Genomic DNA, 16562 nt, shown 5'->3' with positions numbered 1-16562 from the left:
TTGTGTTGATTCCTTCCTGTCTGTTCTGAGAAGAGGAGGCAGAGAGACTGGTGACCTGAGAGCATCATTTTCCTCTCCTGCCTGAGTCCTCCCTCTTGGGCTCTTTCTGGCCAGCAGTGGTGAGGAAGAGAAACCAAGAGCACCTCCCTTCCACATGGGGTGGTGGTCCCGGAGACAGGAATCCAAGCTGCACTTTTTTGCCGTCCTAGGTGACTGAGACTTTCCATATCGCCATTCACCCTGTGGATGATTCACTGCCCGTGGTACGAAACTGGGGAATGCGGGTGCAGGAGGGTGTGCGGAAGACGATCACTGAGTTCGAGCTCAAAGCGGTGGATGCAGACACAGAGGTGCGAGCACTCCCTAGGGTATCTGGCCAAGGGCACCCAAGCTGGACCGCCATTGCTTGTGATTGTGCATGTGTGGGTAGTCAGCTGAGTGGGGGGTGAGTGCAGGCATCCTTGAAAGATCAAAATCAGAAGCTCCGTGACCTTTTGGAACAGAGGAACTAAGATGTGGCAGCTCAGATTGCTTTGAAATCCTTCCTGAAACTCTAAGCATGTCCATTCTCTCCCCTAATTACATGCAACAATCCTCTTAACACAATGGCTTTTTATGATGATTCAGAGGAAACCAGGCAGGTAACATTTTGCACAGTGTTTCTGTTATTCCCTATTAAAGTGAGGGGATTTTCTCACTTGGGGAGATTTCCTCCATGTCATCTCCTTGATCTAGGCTTTTCGGATGAAAACTTGAGCATCCTCAAGGAGTTTTCTGATGAAAACTTAAGCATCCTGTGCAAGTAACACAGGTCATGTGGTGACCACACTCTCCTTCTCGTGATGCTCCCAGAGTCAAGTACCCAAGCTTAGGGTGTGACTTCGCTCTCATAAAAGCCCCCCGCCACCATTATTAATGTTCTCTGTGTGCCCTTCTCTGCACCACCCCCCACTCATTCCTTTATTCATCCTTTTCTCAAATGCTAGTTACCTTACTGGATTCTCTCTACTGCTCTAGATGCTAAAGGCAGAGCTGTGAATAAAACAGATACCGTGCCAGGCTTTGGGAGTTTACAGCCTTTGTTGAGGAACAGTAAAGAAATCAAGTGTATCATACTGGATATAAGCAAAATACACAAGGAAAAATACAGTGAGGTAAAAGAGATAGGGATGAATGGGTGTGGTAGTTTCGACAGAGCAATCAGGGAAGACTTGCCTTTGGAAACCATCTCTCTGAGCAGAGATGTGACTAACAGAAAGAACTCATTGTGCAGTTACCTGGGAGAATTCCCTTGCCAGGCTGAGAAGCCAGAAGTGCAAAGGCACTGTGATCAAGTGTGATTAGATCCTGAGAATAATTCAAAGCTTGCAAGAAGCCAAAAGGTTGGAATCCAGAGAACAAGCCGTAGAGAAGACTGAAGCCAGAGAGGCACTGTGAGACCAGGCGACAGTGGGTCTTGCTGGTTCAAGTCAGACCTTTTCATTTTACTCTATGTTGGAGGGAACACATTGGAAAATCTTGAGCGAGGTTTATGCCTCTTTTTCTTTGACACAACACCTTAGAAGAAGCAATGAAAAATTAGCTTCTGTTCTGATGCATTTGGAATTCTATATATAGTGTTTGGGAAAAGGAATTGGCAGAAAGGAAGTGAGCAGTTTTAAAAGGTTTATTTCCTATTGGCTTAAAAATTCAGGACCTTTTAGATATGGGCAAAGAGAGGAAAGGAAGAAGTAAAAAGGACTAAGAAAGAACGTGTGTGTACCAAATCCCCATGATGAATGTATTCATTAAGAGTCACAAACATGGACTAATAGAAAACATTCAGGCTTTTGATCTGGGATGGTGGCACGCACCTGTAATGCTAGCACTCTGGAAGGCTGGGCAGGTGGATTACGAGTTTGAGCTCAGCCTGGGTAATTTCATGACTTGGCAAAATACTATCTCAAAATATAAGGAAATAAAAATTAAAGGGACAGTTGTAGCTCACTGTGAAGACCCTGGGTCAACCCCCATAGCTGCAGAAAGAGAGAGGGAATTATGCCCTTATTTGATAGATGTCTTTAGTTTCTGTTCCTCTGTCCAGCTGTTGACCACTACCCACTCATCTGGTTTCTATCACGAATCGTTTTTCCTTCTGCTCTTCTGTCCTGGGCAGGCTAACGCTATCACATTCAGAGTGGTGCAGCCTCCACGCCACGGCATGATCGAGAGGACCAGCAGAGGGCAGCACACCCGCCTGGCCACCTCCTTCACCATGGAAGACATCTACCAGAACCGGGTCAGCTACAGCCACGATGGCAGCAACTCCCTCAAGGACAGATTCACCTTCACCGTCTCTGATGGAACGAACCCCTTCTTTATCATTGAGGAAGGAGGAAAAGAGGTGAGAGGCAGGTAGAGTGGAGGAGGCCTCACAGTTCATGCCAGAGGCAGGACATAGATCTTTACATCTGATGGAACATTAAGGTTTTACACTGTTAACTTACTAGTATAGTAGCCTTAGGAAAATCACTAAATTCCTTTAAGCCTCAGTGTCTCATCTGTAAAATGGGTACAGTAATAACTATCAGCCTAGAATACATAGTCTAAGGATCAAAGGAGGTAAGAAAATATTTAACACTACTGGCAAACAATGAATACTTAATGCAAGATGATGATTATTAATACTGTTTCTCCTTTTTTTTTGTATGAAGACTTGAATTCAGAGCCTCATGCTTGCCAGGCAGGCACTGTGCCACTGAGCTATATCCCCAACCTTCTTTTCTATTTCCTACTTTTTACTCCTTGAGGTTTTTATTCACCAGTTTTTTAAATATTATCACATGGCTATAGATTGCCTTTCTCTTTTTAGGTTAAGACCCTCAGTTCAACCAGAGGATATTTGAAAAACAGCAAAAGCTAAGAGCAAGGCTTTTGTGTCCAAGAGATACTGGTTTAAATTCTATCTCTGGGTGCCTTTGAACTTTTCTATCTGTAAAATGGGGCTAATACCTACCCTCCTGGTATGGTTAAGGCACATAGACCCTCCCTTGCCCACAACAGACGTTGGTTCATCGTAGCTGAACCAGTTTCATCAGTAGTCATCATCAGTACCAGTTTAAGCCTAGCTTGTGCAGCCAGCAAGTGCATTTCTCTGGAGTCATGCAATTGTCAAGCTTTACTTCCTAGAAGAATTACTCCTTCCTGTCTTGCTCATGTCCAGAAGAAATGTAAGACTTCTACTTCTTCCTCACCATTTGCACCCATTCCTTCTTCCCTTAGTGGGTGGCCCACAGGGAGACCCTGGGATTGAGAATGCTCTATGAAGGCACGTTTCCCACCTCCCACGCCAGTGTGCTGGTGCAGCAGGAGCCTGTTACTGAGCCTGCTGGCACCCACCAGCCCTCCAGGTCACAGAGGGCTGCCTTTCTCTCCTGGGAGTGAAGGATTGTTTTCCTCAAGGGAAGATCTCACTGCGTCCTTGAGAGATAAATAGATCATTCTCAGCTGGCTGCCCACATCTGTCCCTGGGTGGCCCTTGGGATTTCCCTGCCATGTCCCAGTCTGTGCCACAGCTCTGCCAAGCAGGCTATCATTTTTTTGGTTTTTTGTCTCGCACTGTTGCTCTCTAGTTAGTCTTTCAAAATAATGAAAAATAAAGGATTTCAGAATGTATCAGCAGAAGTGCTATCCCTCTTGTAAACACAGAATCTCACAGGAGGGCTTCCAAGGGACTATGCCATTTTAACATGGAACTTAGTTAGAAGGTGGGATGTAATTGCTGCCCTCAGAAACTACAAGGTGCTGAGTTGCACCTTCTCAAGCGTGTGTCCCATATGTGGTGTATGTGTGTCTGTGTATGTCTGTATCTGTGTCTCTGTGTGGGGGGGTATGTGTGTGATTGTAAACTGTAGACTCTCTCTTCCTGTTCCCATAAGTTCTTTTAGTCTCCTGCTCCTGATTCTTTAGAGATTGCCTTTCCTCAAGACAAACAAACCACAGGAACAAAAACGAGAAAAGGAAAGGAAAAAAGAAAATTCTTCCCCAGCAACTTCTTTCATATCTGACATAACCCTACTTCATTAGGCCTTAAGGAAAGTTTAATAAGCTGATTTAAAGGAAGATATGCTATGTGTTAGTTCATTTTAGGTCAATGTTAGCTTCAGTGCCAGAAGTCATAGGGCTGGGGGTGCAGCTCAGGGGTACAGGAGAGGCCCTGAACATGAGAGATCTTGTGTTCATGAGATTCTGTCCCCAGAATCTCAAACAGCTACTGCAGTTGAAAGAAGGCTTTAGTACCTGACAGGCGACTTCCATAGCAGTCGAAATCTGGCAAAGGCTTCTCTTTTCCCTGCTTTTCTTCCCATGGGGCTCTTATTTGTCACACAGGAATCTCCCTGAAGCTTCAGGCCACTGTTGATCAGGGACAGGAGTTACCTCATTGCCAAGTCTTCGTCTCTGCAACATCACTAGATTACACCAGATTACACCAGATTCGAGCTTTGGAGGCCCTGGGCCTGACGTGCACTATGTCTCTCCAGGTGACGAATGCTCTTTTCTGGCCCCCCACAGATTACAACAGCAGCACCTCAGCAGTTCCGAGTGGACGTCCTCCCAGTAGATGACGGCACCCCTATGATTGTCACCAACTTGGGGCTCCAGTGGCTGGAGTATATGGATGGCAAGGTAAGACCTGTCCCATGGACCAACTGTCCCAAAAAGCCAGGTCTTATGAGCAGAACACCAGCTCAACTCGTATTTATCACTCCCTGCTTTTCCTAAAATTGGTTTCCTAAAATTGTCAAGTTCTGTGAGTTTGCTTAGGATTTTTTATTGGTTAAGGTTGTGCAAGACAGAATTCCACAGCCAAAAATGCATCAAAAATACATTGGTCTAAAGTGAACTAATGTGTTGTCTATCTTCCTTTTAATCATGCTTATTAAAATTTTCATGTAGGCCTGGTGAGGTGGGATTATGTCAGACATGGAAAGAAGTTTCTGTGGGAAGAACTGACTTTCTTTCCTCTCCTTTTCTTGTTTTTGTCCCTGTGGTTTGTTTGTATTGAGGGAAAACAATCTCAAATTCCAGCTCAGCTGCCGTGCTGCTGCCTTGAGGGTCCCACTCTCATTTCTTCTAGAAGTCCACCTGACTGCTCTGCCATCACTAGGTGGTTGCTGTGGACTACATGTCAATTTTTTTTTTTTCAGAAAGTCATCAATATTGCAGTCCAACAAAAGGGAAAGACAGAGAAACAAGGGCAAGGAACTTTCTTTCAAGCAAGTGGTACAGAAATCAGAAATCAGACACATCCCTTGCACTCATTATCTGGTGATAAGAAATTGGTCACATGGCTCCAAATGTGTGGCTGGGAAATAGTGTCTCAGGCTGAGCAGGCAGTGCTCAGCTGTAGCTTTATTAACAGGAAAAGAAGATGGATTTCAGACAGTATCTGTCGTTAATGCAAAAGGAGCATGAATTTTTGTAAACAAATACCCTCGAAAGAATTCTACTTTAGAAATTCTTTTCTTTATCTCCTGCTTCTCAAATTAGTCATTTAAAGATACACATCACACTTTTCATCTCGTGGTACATCAAGCACTAGATTGGCAAACCCACCCAAAGACACACACTTCATTTCAACTTAGAATCGATTGTTCCTTTGGTGGGTGATATCCCCCTCGGATACGGCTGTTTTCATCTCCGTGGAACTGATCATGTGGTTGTCTGTAGCTGTAAGGCTGAAGCTTCCCACTGAGCTGCTCAAGTTTCATAAAATAAATGAAACAAAATTAGCGCCATTTCTTCCTATGCCTTGTTTGATTTTTCAGTATTCAGAAGGATCCTTTCCCCCATCCATTGGGTTTCCTCCTCGCACATCTGCCTGGCTGCACTGACTCTTAGTGATTCTCCAATATCCTCTGCTTTGTTAAGTTTCAAAGTTAGTTTTCTGTCCTTGTCCTACTAAAGCTACTGACATTTACTACTGTTAATCACCCCTCGCTTTTCTCAGATTTTTACTGTCCCTAAATATTTAATGTACTATGAACTAAAGTTTAGCCCATGTACTTGGGTGCAGTGTATTTATCCTACTCAATTTCAGGCCTTGCAAGTGATTCCTGGAGAGTATGAAAGAAAGATCTTTGTGGTATTGTGTCATTCTTTCAAAGTTCCAGCCTTCTTTCAAGGGCAAACTTAAATCACATGCCTGTAACCCGTCTCTGCTTGCCTTCAGATGGAATTCACTGTTCCTCTGCCCGAAAGTCTACTGTCCTCTTTTTATGTCTCTGATAGCTAATGGCACAGCCTTTCTTTCCCAGTAATGGGCAGAATCCTCACGGGCAGAGACTGGGAAGTTTCTAACCTCATCACCTCTCCAGTCCTGACAGAGTTCTCTGCACAGTAAATGCATGCAGTAAATCACTGCTGAACTGAATTAAATCTGAGTCAGAGGGTCTTGGTCCTGCTTTAATTCCCACATCAGGAATTAAATTTAATGGGTTTCTATTCCAGGCAACCAACCTGATCACCAAGAAGGAACTGCTTACCATGGACCCAGACACGGATGACCCACAGCTGGTCTATGAGATCACCTCGGGCCCCAGGCACGGCCACGTGGAGAACAAGCTGCAACCGGGCCGAGCTGCTACCTCCTTCTCCCAAGGTGGGGACCCAGGAGAGTGTGGAAACCGTGATACTTTCACCGTCATTCTGCCTGCCTGCATCTCATCATTCTTAGAGTCCCTTCCCGCTGCTTATACCCACGTCACCAATTTGCAAACAGACTTTTAGCGTTCACTTGTCCACCTCATCGATTTGACTTCTGCTGGTCCCCCCTACCCCACCCCGCCTTTACTCTGAACTTTGGCAGAGACCATTCATCTCTACCATGCTTCCTACCTTTGGGTTTGGGCCAGAGGAAACAATGGCCAGACTTTATGAACAATCTGTGATCCTGTGTGATTTGTTTATTTATTTTTACTCTCTAGAGATTATAGTGTTAAAAAAAAAACTTCGGCCCAGAGATTAGAGTCAACATGTGTAGGTTGTACAACAGAAATACCCTTGTTTGAATTAGCTACAGAGGGCCGTTTTATATTTAGTTTCTGGCCTGTCATACTCTTCTCGTCTTCCTTTGAAGGTAGACTCACTGGGAGCACTCACTGCAATATCACCTCTTAAAATCCCTGCTCTGTTTTTCCTTTTATTCTCCCAGTATTCCATCATGTGTTCTCTCCTAGCACCTTTTTAGCTGTGCCTTGTGTATAGGTTGTTTTAATCCAACCCCCTTGATAGCACTTACCTTCCAAAGAGCCTTCTTGATAAAGAGTTAAGGCTGAATACTGGGCCACACACACAACGGACACGGTCAGAGACTTTTTCTGCGGACTCCCGAATTAGCCCTTCCACATTCCACAGACGTTTGCTGGAGGGCTTTCTTTTGGGACTCTGGAAATCTCATTTTACAACAGTGAAGGCTGCTTCCTAAAGAAGACAGATTTTTGTTGTTGTTGTTGTTGTTGACCAGTGGTAGAATTTTATTTTAAAGCCTGGAAGAAATATTTGTTTTTTAAAAATAGTACATTTTTTATACTTGGGAAAATAAATCCTGCCTGTAACCCCTTAGAAGAATAAACTAGGTGCCTGGTGTTAGATTCCTGGAGGCTGTTCTTATATCTCTAAGTTAATTCAATAACTTCACCGTATTTTTTTTTCATCTCACAGAGGAGGTGAACTTGGGGCTGATTCGTTATGTGTTGCATGAGGAGAAGATCCATGAGATGATGGATAGTTTCCAGTTTGTGGTGAAAGACAGTAAACCCAATGTGGTCGGTGACAACATCTTCCATATCCAGTGGTCCCTTATCAGCTTTAAATACACCAGGTATAAGTGATTTCATGCTTTCATTCTTAAGAAAAAAGTGAGACAAGTGGAGGAGATCAGGATGGCGCACTCTGTGTCAGCTCTGGTCAGCAGTTGGTGGTGGTGGTGATAAAACTAATAATTACATGACTTCAGTACACTACATCCATTGCACAGGGTGAGTACTTGGCATGCAAGTGCGTCATTTTATTTACTTGCAATTTTGTGATCTTGAGTCCACAGCAGCAGAGCAATAGCAACAGGAAAAGATGGAGAGCTTTCTCAGCTCTCTTGCCCAGACACCTTTGGCATATGTGATACTTTGCTGTTGGCTGATTTTCCCCTCTTAGTTGCGTCCTCTCCAAAATTAGATAAATTCAGTAAAACTCATCCCTTTTCCTGAGCGAGCCTATAACATTTAATGGGCTAGGTGGTATAGAAGATCCCAAAGCTGACAACAAGGTCTGACCTTTTGGGCATTTTGCCTAAAACCCTCATAGCACTGGGACACAAATCCACAGCTGTCCTCAGTGACAGGAAACAAAGCAATACAAATCCAAGAGAATAAGCTCTGTTCTTCCCATCTCTCCTCTGTTGTCATGAAACTCCATTTGTCTAACTTTGTTATCTATCCCCAACTCTCCTGTTCTAACCTCCGCTGCTGTTCGGCCTCCTGTATGTACCTCTTGCAGGTCTGGTGCAGTCCCTTCCCACCAAAGTCATCAGTCCCTTCTGAGCAGCGCTCTAAGCTGAGGACCACTGACCAGCTCTCATTACTCTGTCACACTGGGGAGAAGTTGCAGTTTTTGCATGTTCTGAGACCGGGAGCTCACAGCCCTCGCATGCTATACCCACCGCAGTTCTGTGTGGCTCTTAGCTCTATTCCAATTGGGCAGATGACATTCTGCACCCACAGGACCCTTGTCCAACTTTTGTTTTTTAGTTTGGTTTGTTTGTTTTTTTGTTTTGACTGTTTCAATGCACATGTTCCCTCATTTTTCATGGCTTCCTGAAGGAACCATAGTCCTGTACTCTGAACTACCCAATGCCAATAATCAAAAAGGAAAGCCGGGTGCTGAACAAGGGGCTTTGGGGTAGGTTTTCAGAGAATGCCTTTCTGTGTGTTTCCAGCTACAATGTCAGTGAGAAGGCGGGGTCGGTCAGCGTGACAGTGCAGAGGACCGGGAACCTGAACCAGTACGCCATCGTGTTGTGTCGCACGGAGCAAGGCACGGCCAGCTCTAGCTCTGGCCTTGGGGTCAGTGCACACCCTGGACAGCAGGATTATGTGGAATACGCAGGCCAGGTACGTGATATGGGGGCCTTGGGTTCTGGGCCTTGGGCAGGATCCAGCAAGGTCTGAGAAGAAGCTGCCAATAATTGTGACACTACCTCCTTTCTTTTTTGTCTTTTTGAGACAGGGTGTTGCTGTGTAGTTCAGGCTGGCCTTGAGCTCACTTTTTAGCCCAGGCTGGTCTCAAAATTGCAATGATCTTCCTGCCTCAACCTCTGGAGTGCTGCGATTACAGATGTGTGTCACCATGCCCAGCTTTCTACCCTCCTTTTATAAGCATCCTTCTTTGAGTAACTTTCCTGTGTTCCCTCCCATAGTGCTTGTTCTCAAGGTCTGTCTGTCTGCACTGAAGTGCTGCTGTGGAGCTCACGCTGTCAGCTGGCTTCTCAGTCTTTGCACTTGACTTTAGGATGTAGAGGTCTCCAGGACATCCCATTCTATGAGCAGCCTCTGATGTCCTCTCTCTTCTCCCTTCCCCTTACTTACTGATGGCAGGGAAGAGAGCAGCCAAGGAGACCAATTGGGAAGCTCCTGGAACAGGCCGGCTGAACAGTGATGGGAGTTTGGGCTTCCATTAGAAAGTGAAGTTGGAGGGTAGCAGATGGATCCAACAGATAAGAATTGATAGGACTTAGCAATGGGCTAGAGAGTGAGGCAAAAGGGGGTGAAAGCGGATGATGCCCCTTGCTAGGAAAGAATTTGCTTTGGACATGCTGAGTGTGTATTGCTGTAGAAACATGTTGATCGCAATAATTAATATACAGGGAGTAAGGAGAGGAGTATGGGTGGAGAAGGAAATTTGCGAGTCATCAATGTACTTGTGGTTATTAACACCAGGATGGCAGTGGCAAACAAAGAAAAGAGAGTAAGGGGGCCTGGGTGCAGCTCTGTAGAGAGTGAACAAGGACCTGGACACACAAAAGGGAGTGGGTGATCATGAACGTAGAGAAGTAGTTGAGTGCTTTAAGGTAAAGGACCCTGTACTTGTCATTTTTTGTGTAAGACAGACACAGTGCTTGGCATTTAATAGATGTTTATTCAAAATAAGTCCATCATTTATTTGGCAATACAAATGAAATCAGTTTAGGAATCAGCAGGACCAGACTAAGGCGTCATATGTGTAATTGAAATGAGGAATCAGGAAAGAACAGATGAGTTAGTCTTCCAGCAAAAAGATAAGACACATGTTTTTGTGTTTTTTAAGAAAAGTCAAAGGGCTATTGATGTACTCTAGATCGTAAATAGAGATCTATCAAAACATCATTTCATGAAGATATTTGGAAATACTGAGCCAACTTAGAAGCATAATTTGATTAACTGATTAGATACAGTATGTACTAATAATTTTCTGTTTGATTAAAGTTACATGTTCTTCAGATTTGTGTGGCCCCAAAGAATTATGACATTTTTTTTTACCCTCATGTCAGATGTCTTAGTTTACACAAAGTACATGCCAAATCCTTTTGTCCATTTCCCGCCTGGTCAGTTTGGAACAGGACAGCATGCCTGGTTTTAACTGAAGCCTAACCCTCTGTTCATTTCCTTTTTAGACAAAGTAAAACCAGAAAATTCCTTGTAAAGTCACATTATAAAGTAATTTGTATTATATTAGGCTAAATTGATTCGTTTTATAGTTCTAGTCCATTTTAATGGCAACAGATTTAACTTTCTGTGAATTTAAACTCCATTATTCAGTGCAATGAGATACAGCCCATTTTAATCATATAAGTAATACGGTCATGATAATGATAATATCTTACACTTTTATATTTTAAAAGATTTTAGTGCTTTTACTATATATGATTCTTTTTAGTTCTCCCAATAAATCTAAAAAGCAGGAAAGTTATTGTTATTTAGCTAGTGAAGAATTTGATGTGTGTAATATTTCGTTACTGCCCAGCTGGAAATAAGGGAATCAGAACTTGAGACTAGAACTTCGTACTCCCACATCACAGATCTTTCAATTAAACCCACCTAAGTGAACGGGAAATTGAGTCATCAAATCATAACTTTTGCCATCCCAGGTAAGTTGGTCAAACAGGGCATGAATAATTCTGACGTGTGTTTCTATAGTCATCAAATGAGAGACGTCTCTGCCCTCTATGTCTCTATGCAATGAGTCAACCCTGATATAGACCTGAACAGGACACAGTGGCCAGGTGTCCCCAGCAGCACAATAGGGAGTCAGGAATAGAAAACCAGCTATTTCAGTTAGTTCTGTACCCATCTCCCTCTTTTTCTGCATTGCTCTGGGGTACCAAAGCAGGAGCCACTGAGGCACAATTTAACTCTTGTCATTTCCTTTGTGACAGGTGCAGTTTGATGAGCGAGAGGACACCAAGTCCTGTACCATCGTCATCAATGATGATGATGTGTTCGAGAACACTGAAAGCTTCACTGTGGAGCTCAGCATGCCAGCATATGCCCTGTTAGGGGAGTTCACCAAGGCGAAGGTCATTATCAATGACACTGAGGATGAACCCACTCTAGAGTTTGATAAGAAGACCTACCGGGTCAACGAGAGCGCTGGCTTTCTATTTGCACCCGTTGAAAGAAAAGGTCTGTTGGTGCCAAAAGTGACCAGAAGCTATAATAATACTTAATGCTTGTGAAGTTTCTTTCATGTGCCAAGTGCTCTTACAGTATATTAACTCAATTCGTACATGTATTTTGTATTTATTGACTCAGTCCACAGAAGAACCCTAATGATAATTCCACCCAAAATGAGTACTACCAGAATACCTCCATTAGTTAGAGCTCCATTTATTCTGAAATTGGACTAGAAGTCTGGTTATATTTAGCCTTTCCAATTATTCATGAACTCAATGTCTTAATCACCCAATCTGTAAAACCCAATCTTGTTCAAGGAGAGAAGTTGTAAGAACCTTAGTTCTTGAAAGACAGAAAATGTAATTAACAGTTTCCCTATGTCATAATGTCATATTTCCTTGTATCATATTCAAAACTCATGAGAAATGAATGGGAAATAAAGAGATATAAAGGCCAATTCCTGAGAGGTTGAAAAGCATAACAAAGATATTATGGATTTATTATTTTGTGATACTGAGACTTTAAAACTCATAGATATGAAATGCCCACTCAAAGCCACATGACTGTGAATGACAGTGTCAGGCTTCTTTATTGAATCTGCTGACTGAGTATTAGTATAACAAATACTGTGGATTACACAAACCTGGGTGATACTACTTGGCAAAGAAGTGAGCCCCATTGATTGCTGTGGGCCACCAAGCCAGACTCAGGACAGGTTGTCACCAAAGGGTGTGGCAACACTAATAAGTAAAGTCATTTGTACAGAGGCAAGTTTTGTTTTATTTTGTCTTTCTTTTTTCAAATAAGCTGTTTCTCTTGGGGAATTAAAGTACAAAAGTTTTTTCAGAAAGGCAGTGAACTGTACAACTGGCACTCCCTTCAAGACACAATTACTTTACTCCTTAAAGTGCCCAGTCTGTTTTATATCTTTCCACCCACTGTGGTCTGCCATGGTGGGCAATGAGTCACGAATTAACAGCGCACAAAATTCACAAAAGAGGAAATCCATATTAGGTTATTTGGGGAAAGTATCAGGAGTATATTAAATTCTCAAGTGGTTTATACCACAGACTTAAAAGAAACTGCAACTCAAGAAGGTCAGAGTTTGAAGAGATGTAGAAACAGAATGTGTCAGGAAGAGCCAAGCTTGCTAAGTTAGCATGGATTCTAAAATTCGAAATCAGTGTCTCACTCATATGCCCTGGATTTCTTGCTATTTGTGTTTCAGGAGACTCAAGCAGCACCGTATCTGCAGTTTGCTACACGGTCCCTAAGTCAGCTATGGGAAGTAGCCTCTATGCTCTAGAGTCAGGCTCTGATTTTAAATCAAGAGGGATGTCTGCTGAGAGTCGAGTGATACTCAGGCCTGGGGTCACCAGGTCCACCTGTGATGTCATGCTTATTGATGACAGCGAGTATGAAGAGGAAGAGGAGTTTGAAATTGCCCTGGCTGATGCTTCCGACAACGCCCGCATTGGAAGGGTGGCAACCGCCAGGGTACTCATCAATGGTCCCAATGATGCCTCCACTGTCTCCCTGGGCAACACTGCTTTCACTGTCAGTGAGGATGCAGGTAATGCACGGCCTCTCTGCAGATCCGTTGCCCATCTTCATGATCCGTTCCTTGACCAGTTTTCTTCTTATGTTATAAAACAATGAAAATGTCATTCCTCAGCAGTACTACTGTTAGTTTGAGGCATTACTTATTGCTAGATAAAGACCAAAAATAGGAGGGAGTGAAATACAGGGTTCTATCCATTTCTTTCTTTTTTTTTTTTTTATTGGTACCGGTGATCGAACTCACAACTGCCTGCTTGCAAGGCAGGCACTTGTGCCGCTGAGCTAAATCCCCAGCCCCTCTATCCATTTCTTTTGCCCTGGTTCTTGACGGCAGAGGGGGTCAGGCTTATAGCTCCATGTGTGGACCTCTGGGGGCCAAAAGGAGGACATGGTGCTTAGCATTTTTGGCTTGTAAAGAAAAAGAATGTGATCTGTGGAGGATGGAGGTATTTTAGTGTCCTGCCAGCTACCGGCAGCTTCAAAGCTTCATGGTTTAACACATTGGGACTGTCTCATTCAGGTATTATCCCAAGGCAGTCAATGGACAAATATCTTCATATGGTGTGTCAGAGCCCAGACTTCTTCCCTCTATGGCTCCCCCAAGGGTCTCAAAGACTCTGTAAACTTCTGACAGAGAGGACACTGAGTATATGCTGATCTAAGCCAGATCAAGACTTTCACCTCTTGGAAGGGATTCTAAGCTATACTGGGAACTGATATGTTGAGTACATCCTGAAAGTCAGATACCACACCCTGTGTTCCGGGTGTTCTCACCGAATCTTCTGAGAAAGAGATTAAATTGCACAGAGCAGCAAATGGAGGACCACCAGAAAGTTAAAATAAATGACCAAAGATTAATCATAGCGACAGAGCTGCCTTAGAACCCCATCCTTTTGCTACACTGTTTCCCTCTCCGTACTCCAAATTCTCAGCCATGCCTGGGCATCACCTCCCAGCACCAAGGCTGTAAGAATGCGGTGACCAATGACATTTTCATGCTGATTTTTCTCTGACCTTTGTTGTGAAAATAGCTAAATATCTCTAGGATATTACAAAGTACGTTGTCATAGTAGACCAGGAGATGAGCTTCATTCCTAAGATAAGCAATAAGCATACTGTATGTGGTTTAAGTAATGATGTGTGCATCACTTGATGAAATAGCAAAATCAACCCATCAAAAACATTTAACTGGAAACATTCAGCTCCAGGTCCTATACTCTCCTAGTTACTCATTGATTATTTTCCGGCTAAAGATCTCATCTCCCAATTTCTTCTCTTGAAACAGACTTGAGCTGCCTCTCAGTGGGCACCTCTCCTCTCCTGTGCATTGTTAAGACAGCTCTCCCCGAGGGCCTTCTCTGCAGGACAACCTGTATGAGTCTCTCCTCTAGATCTCTTCCTGATATCAGTGTCAGGGAAGAGAGGCACAGTGAGAGGAGTCTCAGCCCTCAGAGAGGTTCAGGAGCTTCCCTCACATTGAACCAGATAAACTGAGCAGGATGAAGCTGCCACTTCTGCAAAGAGAACAGTGCTCTGAAAACCCATCTGGTTTTCTAACCATTCAAGCCTCTATTATTCTTATGCAGGTACAGTAAGGATTCCAGTCATCCGCCACGGTACAGACCTTTCTACTTTCACATCTGTGTGGTGTGCCACACGGCCCTCTGACCCAGCTTCTGCTACTCCAGGAGTTGACTATGTCCCCAGCTCTAGGAAGGTGGAATTTGGGCCAGGTGTCACTGAACAGGTGAGCCCACACCAGTTAAAGCCCCACAGAGTCATGAGTCTGGATGGCTCTGGTAGTATGGTCTTGAGTCTTTTTTCTTACTCTCTGGAGGACTAGATGCTCTTGCAATATTACTGTCTTTACTTTTCATAAAACATACACGTACAAAGGAGGTCAAAATTTATGAAGTCATCTCCTTAAAACTCTCCAAATGGTCTTTTTAGCATCAAATGGCCAACAGCACAGACACAGAATAGAAATTTCATTTGTTTTATGTAAATACCTAGAAACAAGTTCCTAGAATATGTGATAAAGAAGTTATCATTTTGTGGCTTAAAAAAGAAATATTTGCTTTAAGACCACCAAAGAAAGATAAGTTGCCACATTTGTCCTCATCTCCCCAAAGCAAGTGAACATTGGCTATTTGGTTCTCTGTAAAGTTTGCTTTGATTTCTTCTCCAGTATTGCACCCTGACTATCTTGGATGACACTCAGTATCCAGTCATCGAAGGATTGGAGACGTTTGTGGTTTTCCTCAGCTCAGCACAGGGGGCCGAACTGTCCAAACCCTCCCAGGCTGTCATTGCAATTAATGATACATTCCAAGATGGTAAGAGATTAAGGATGACTATTCAAAATCTAATTCTGTTTTTCTGTACTGTCCATGCATGTGACATTGACTCATTTATATTTTCATTCAGTAAATCGGTGTTTGTGCACATGCTTGCATGTATATTTATGAGGAAGAGCCGTTCATGATGATGATGTTCTACCAGGCAGAAGGAGATATATAAGTCTTGAATTTCAGTGTCTGGTGGGCCAATCCTACCCTTAGACCAAAAAATTTAGAGTATAGTATGATAAATGAGGTAATGCTGCTGTACATTTAGTACTATGGGAGCAGAGAAAACTGAACAGTATCTAAGTGTGGCATGGTCCTAGATTCCATAAAGGAGGTGATATTGAGCAAAATATCCAGAGATGATAGGAGTTAAGCTAATGGTAAGTAACTTATTTCAAATGCAAGGATATATACGAAATATAAAATGTTGAAAGTTGCCGATCTGAGAAACAGCAGAATGCTTTCTATTGCTTTGAGCATTGAAGGAAATAAAGAACTGAAATAGGAAGACAGATAGGCATCAGGGCCTAGGAGATCTCCCATTCCAGCTGAAAGGCTTTATAAGCAAAGGGGAGCCATGCATGCTTCTAAGCAGGGAAGTGGTGTGAGTTTTGTTTTGTGAAACTAATATTGGCAGCATTGAAGATGATATGCAGAAATGAATAGAGCCAGCTACACTAACAAGGTACCAGTCGCTGCTGAAAATGTGACTTAAGAAACTAAGAATGGACAGGAAAGGACAGTAACTTTTTGGGAAGAGTGAATTGAAACTAGAATTTTCAGAACTTTAAAATATATTCTGTGGAGTCTAGAACAGGGTGGAGAAGATGAAGTCACATTTCCCACCTGCTGCTGAGTCAGAGGATTCAGCATTAGTGCCAGAGGCTGACCACAGAGCCCTTGAGTCAACTCTTAGTGGCTAAAAATCCCAAGAGAAACAGGTAGCTCAGCAGGAATATATTTAATGACT

General features: G+C 43.3%; 1 protein-coding gene across 2 annotated transcripts in view; it reads left to right on the top strand.

Moving 5' to 3' along the window:
* Fras1 (Fraser extracellular matrix complex subunit 1) overlaps positions 1-16562 on the top strand; it is a 404303-nt gene that overhangs the window by 340300 nt on the left and 47441 nt on the right. For both annotated transcript variants that reach the window (XM_063247218.1, XM_063247217.1), the window contains 10 exons: positions 210-350; positions 2156-2383; positions 4552-4665; positions 6490-6640; positions 7702-7861; positions 8972-9146; positions 11447-11693; positions 12913-13257; positions 14831-14991; positions 15433-15580. In XM_063247218.1, coding sequence (XP_063103288.1) covers positions 210-350; positions 2156-2383; positions 4552-4665; positions 6490-6640; positions 7702-7861; positions 8972-9146; positions 11447-11693; positions 12913-13257; positions 14831-14991; positions 15433-15580 — 1870 coding nt within the window. The remainder of the gene's footprint in view (positions 1-209; positions 351-2155; positions 2384-4551; positions 4666-6489; positions 6641-7701; positions 7862-8971; positions 9147-11446; positions 11694-12912; positions 13258-14830; positions 14992-15432; positions 15581-16562) is intronic.

The sequence above is a fragment of the Cavia porcellus genome, unplaced genomic scaffold (genome assembly GCF_034190915.1).
Source record: "Cavia porcellus strain 051 isolate PalLab524CR breed Dunkin Hartley unplaced genomic scaffold, mCavPor4.1 scaffold_4, whole genome shotgun sequence".
Lineage (NCBI taxonomy): Eukaryota > Metazoa > Chordata > Mammalia > Rodentia > Caviidae > Cavia > Cavia porcellus.
The sequence above is the reverse complement of the archived record's forward strand: the minus strand, read 5'-3'. Positions and strand labels throughout refer to the sequence as shown.